This window comes from Corvus brachyrhynchos, unplaced genomic scaffold (assembly GCF_000691975.1).
Source record: "Corvus brachyrhynchos isolate BGI_N302 unplaced genomic scaffold, ASM69197v1 scaffold58, whole genome shotgun sequence".
NCBI lineage: Eukaryota > Metazoa > Chordata > Aves > Passeriformes > Corvidae > Corvus > Corvus brachyrhynchos.
Genome location: NW_008239539.1, coordinates 1,558,797 through 1,563,996, shown reverse-complemented (window position 1 = coordinate 1,563,996; position 5,200 = coordinate 1,558,797). Strand labels below are relative to the sequence as shown.

The 5,200-nt window shown below is 58.7% G+C and overlaps 1 protein-coding gene across 1 annotated transcript in view; it reads right to left on the bottom strand.

Moving 5' to 3' along the window:
* The window catches only part of WDR90 (WD repeat domain 90), a 45,350-nt gene that overhangs the window by 5,502 nt on the left and 34,648 nt on the right, over positions 1 to 5,200 (bottom strand). Inside the window, exons 44-51 of the mRNA XM_017741235.1 lie at positions 5,119 to 5,172; positions 4,703 to 4,755; positions 3,923 to 4,031; positions 3,380 to 3,481; positions 2,684 to 2,782; positions 2,167 to 2,275; positions 1,779 to 1,899; positions 673 to 757 (exon numbers count right to left, since the gene is read on the bottom strand). Of these exons, the coding sequence (XP_017596724.1) occupies positions 673 to 757; positions 1,779 to 1,899; positions 2,167 to 2,275; positions 2,684 to 2,782; positions 3,380 to 3,481; positions 3,923 to 4,031; positions 4,703 to 4,755; positions 5,119 to 5,172 (732 nt within the window). The remainder of the gene's footprint in view (positions 1 to 672; positions 758 to 1,778; positions 1,900 to 2,166; positions 2,276 to 2,683; positions 2,783 to 3,379; positions 3,482 to 3,922; positions 4,032 to 4,702; positions 4,756 to 5,118; positions 5,173 to 5,200) is intronic.

Genomic DNA, 5,200 nt, shown 5'->3' with positions numbered 1-5,200 from the left:
ACAGGGGTGTGGTGGCCCACTCGGTCCTCCCATTCCCTGTGGCCACAGAGCTGATCTGGGCACACAGGGATGTGTGGCCACTCCGTGCTGCCATTCCTGAGCCACTCCCCTGTTGTCTCAGAGCTGCCATACCCCAGATGCACATCAGCATCTCAATAGCCAGTCCGAGCAGGTGCACGCAGATCCAACACATCCCCTTCTTCCACTCTCCAAGAGCCTGAGTTCGGCACAAATGTGTTGCTTTCTCTCCCTCTCTCCGGCCTGGCAGCCCTCCACCAGGCTGGCAGATGCTGGTGCTTGGTCCATGGCTGCTGGCCAGCAGCTGTGCCCGCTTCCCTGCCTGCCTCCCTGCCCCCTGCAGCCAGCAACTACAACGGCCATGCCAGCTTGATGCCAACTCAGACCCAGTCCCTGAAGGTCCAAACTGACCTTTGGTCAAAAGTAGTGACCACAACCCCACATCCCTGATAGGCCACCAGACTACCTACAGCTCACTGTGGCCACTTCCGGCTCCTAAAGCCTCCAAAGAGGGAACACTGTGGCAGAGGGAAGCCCTTCCCTGGTGCTCTGTGGGCTCCCTGGCACAGAGGGGTGGTTAGGGGAGCACCTGTGCTCAGGTGTGCGGGCCCAGCAGGGCATCCCCTCCCCTGGAGCCCCTGCAGTGCTGCCCACCTTGTCGTGCTTCTCAAAGAGCCTCTGCAGGAACTGGTACCCCAAGTGGTTGAGCTCCGTGGAGCAGCCGGGGGGCACGCGGAACCTGTCGGGAAAATCATGGAATGATTTCTGTTGGAAAAGCCCTCTTTGATCATTGAGTCCAACTGTTCCAGCACTGCCAAGGCCACCACTGACCCATGTCCCACGTGCCACACCCACATGGCTTTAAATCCCCCCAGGGATGGTGACCCCACCACTGCCCTGGGCAGCTGTGCCAGTGCCTGACCACCCTTCCCCATGAAGGAATTTCCCAAATATCCAATCTAAACCTCACTTTTATCTTTCATATCCTATTCTCCAGCTCAGAACTCAAATGGGCCTCCTCAAGCCCTGAACGAAGGGCAGTGTGTGAGCACATCTCACCCAGAGGACACAGCTCCCTCCCTGCTCAAGGTCAGCTGTTGCCTCCCAGCCTGGCTACTCCTTGACACAGCCCCCTTATTTTGGGGAGAATCCCCTGAGGATGCAGTGGCCTTTCCTTGGCACATCCCAAGCAGCCAAAGAGATGCTGTGCCCTCACTCTGCCTCATGCCCAGGGCTTCAGCAGGGCACAGCAGTGCCCCGGGGTGCCATCCACCAGCACGTCCCTGTCACCTCCCTGCAGCCTGCTCCCTGGGAACAGGAGGAGGCAGCTCCCAAGCCAAACACTTCCAGTGCTGCCAGCTCCCCATCTCCAGAGTGGCAGGGAGCAGAGAAGAGACAGCAGCTGCACAATCAGCCACGAGGGCTGTGCTGACAGCTCACTGCTCCCGACAGAGCTGCTCTGCCTCGCTCAGCCAGGGACAGAGCAGCCTCCAAGAACCCCTTGCTGATGCCAAGGGAAGTCTGGGATTTCATTCCCCACCTTCCTGTCTGCCTAAACCAGCAGCCCCAAGGCCTGTTGATCTTGTCCCCAACCCCAAGCATCAGCTCCTGCCCGAGGGGAAGGTGAGGACTGCGAAGCTGACCCTGACCTAAGGGCCCACAGCAGCTCCCGGGGTGCAGGAAGGATCCAGCCAAGGTGCTGGGGATCCTGAGCCATGCACCACGGGAGTGTGACCCCCTGGCCAGCCCTGGACACGCACTGTGGGTACAGGTAGTCATCTGTCAGCTCCAGCTCATCGTCATAGCCGAAGCGGCGCAGGATGGTCCAGGTGGTCTCGTGCCGGCCCCTCTGGATGAAGAGGGTGTTGAGGAAGAGGAAGCCTGAAGGAGAGATCAGAGGGCTCAGCCACAGTGGAGTCAATTCAGGCTCAGGGATCCACTCCTCAGAGCCATGCTTCCCCTGGGAAAGACTGCTGGGACAGAGAGATCTAATAGGCACAGCAGGCTTGTTTTAACGAGGGACTAATTAGGCTTGGAATAAGAGCCAGGAGGCTCGGGCCAAGGACAGGGCCCCATGGGATGTGCTGAAGGAGGTGGGTCCCCCCCATGCCCTGGGAAGGAGCAGGGAGCCCTCATGCTGCTCCTCACCGTTCAAGGTGAGGCCGTTGTCCTGCACCCCGTCCGTCGTGTTCTTCCACACAACCATCTTCACATCCTCCAGGGCCTGGGGAGCCAGGGGGTTCCCAAAACAGGACTTCTGCCTCCCGAGAGAATGAAGGCCATTGTCAGCAAAGCACTTAGAGAGCACAACCCTGCCTTGCCAGGCTCCCTCTCCCGTGGATGGAGTGGGGTTTCAGGGAGGGAAAATCCACCCAGCTCAGGGATTTCTGCCTTAGGCCCTGACCAAACCCCTGTTCTCCAGCATCCCAGTAATTTAGGACTCTCAACATCTCCAGAGCCTCCTGGTCTTCCCATGGCAGAGCAAACTTGGCCCAAGCTTAGGCAGATGGAACCCCACATGCTCAGAGATGCGCCCTACAGTGCTTTAGCTGTGCCACAGAGGTGCTGAACGGGAACAGGACGGCTGTGCCAGGAGAGGGGCAGCTTCCCTGCTGCCAAGGGAATGCCAGGCACTGGGAACACCTCAGCTCTGCAGCCACCCTACCTGGAAGTAGTTGAGTTCATCATCACTGAGGATCTGGTTGTTGTCCTGGTCCGAGAGGTTGAAGATCCGGGTCAGAGCTCGAGCACAGGCGGGGTTGAGCTGCAAGGACCAACCACAGTGACAATGACAGGGAACCAGCCACAGCCTGGCCCTTCCTCCCTGCAGCCCCACACACAGAGGGTTCCCTTCCTGCACTTCTAGGCCAGTACCACAACCACCCTGGAGGTGGGAACCATGGAATCGTTAAGGTTGGAAAACCCCTCCAAGATCTGAGTCCAGCTGTTCCCCCAGCACTGCCAAGGCCACCACTACCCATGTACCCAAGTGCCACATCCACAGAGCTTTTAAGTCCTTCCAGGAATGGTGACCCCACCCCTCCACCTGTGCCCGTGCCTGACTACCCTTAATGTGAAGAGATTTTTCCTAACATCCGATCTGAAGTCAGAAAGGACAATCCATGGGGAATTTTTCTCCCAGACCCCTCCCTCCACAACCAGCACAGAGCCTGGAGCATGAGGGCTTCTGCTCCAACACACCCAGCTCCTTGCAGGTCTCTGTGTGCCCAGCTGGCTGTACTGAGCACAGAAGATGGGCACTGTCCCCTGGCCGGTCTGTGTCAGCCCAAACTCTTCACCCTCATTCCAAAAGCTCCACCCAGAGCAGTGTGACAGGAGGGAAACTCCTCCAGGAGCCCACCTGCTTCTCCTCCGGGTCGTAGAGTGGGGCAGTGGGGTGCAGCACAGCTTTCTGGGCGTAGTAGAAGAGCTCGGAGATGTTCTTAAGGTTCTTGGCAGAGCACTGGGGAGTCAGAGGAAGAGACAGCCCCGATAACAAGGGCAGGAGGAGGATGATACAATCTCCCTGAGCCAGACTAGCTGTGCCTCAAAGCACAGAGCAACTTTTGTCCACCATGAGGAAAAATCAAAAGGGAAAATCTCCCGGGTTTTGCTCTGGCTTTGCTGCGCCCATTCCGCAGCCCCAGAGCCAACAGGGCGTGTGTGGAGCTCCAACAGCAGTTCCAGCTAGAGAGCCACAGAGGGCAGACACAGAAAGCTGCTCCCTGCAAGGGGCACAGGACAGAAAGCCCGAAGCACAGGCCCTCAAGCCCTGGGCACAGGGACTTGTGCAGAGCAACATCATCAGGGCAGCTCTCCATGAGCACAGAGGCTCCCTGACTCCCTCCAGACCAGTATTCCAACCCCTCAGGGAGGCTCTGCACGCCCCCTCCAGCTCCCTCACCTCCACGCAGGTCTCAATCTCCGAGAACTGGTTCATGATGGGCAGGATGACCTCCATGGAGCTGCCCACCTGCAGGTCAGACTTGTTTCCCACTAAAATAATGGGGATTCTAGGAAAGACACAGAGCTCAAGTGAGGTCACCCCTCTCTTGGTCCCAGCACTGTCCCAGCCTTTGGTGCTCCCATGGGCAGGCCAGGGAGGCCCCAACCGTCTTCTGCAAGGTCCAGAGCAGCTTTCCTGCTTCCCACAGCTGGGAGCATCCATCTGGAGAAGCAGACTGCCCGATCCTGCTTATGCTTTCACCCAGCAACAATATGTTCAGGAGCCTTTAATCCAGCACAGCAGCCTTCTGCCCAAGTGATCCACACACAGCCTGAAGCTCCTGTGCTCCCAGATTCCCCTGGCAGCCTGCCCTCCCTGTCTATCTGAGAAGAGATCAAGGGGGGGAGAAGGATCTTCCCTCAGTGACCCCCTCCCTCAGCTGGATCTCTGGCAGAGAAAAGTCCCCATGTCCTTCTGCTCTAGGTGATCTGGCCACAAACCACTATCCTGGAATGGTTTGGGTTGGGAGGAACCTTAAAGTTCATCTTGTCCCACCCCCTGCCATGGGCAGGGACACCTCCATCACACCAGGGCTCCAAGTCCCATCCAACCCAGCCTGGATCAACACACAAAGCTGGTTTGCTCTCAGTACCCTCAGAAGGAGGTGAGGGTGGTGGGCACCCCCCAGCCCCCAGAATCCCCCAATTCTGCACCCACAGATCACACTCCACATGGTACCTGGATCCCTTTTCAAGTCCCCCGTTCACCATGGGGATCCACTTTGTGCGAATCTGGAAGGTGAGCAGAGGGAAAGGGCTGTCAGCACAGCCTGGGGAGGGACAGGCAGCCCCAAGGCAGGCAGGAACAGGGCCCTGCAGCCATCTGCTCCCTGCCATTCCCTCACACCAGCAGGCAGAGCAGGCCCAGGGGCGCTGGATGCCAGCACCAGGATGCAACAAGCCTGTTGTCCTGTTGTGAGGGAGCAAGCTTGGGCACGGCTCAGCCTCTGCTTGCAGGGCTCTCAGACCCAAAATCCCTCACAGGGCTGGGGGCCATCAGTACGTGCCTGCACCACAGGGCAGCACAGAAACCCCAGCACTGGGAACCCTCTGTGGCCCTGCTGCCGGAGCGGGGCCACGGTGGGGACCCATTACCTTGTCAATCGTGGCCTCCTTGGTGACATCGTACACCACGCAGACCACGTTGGCCTGCAAGAGAAGCACGAGGGGGTGGTGA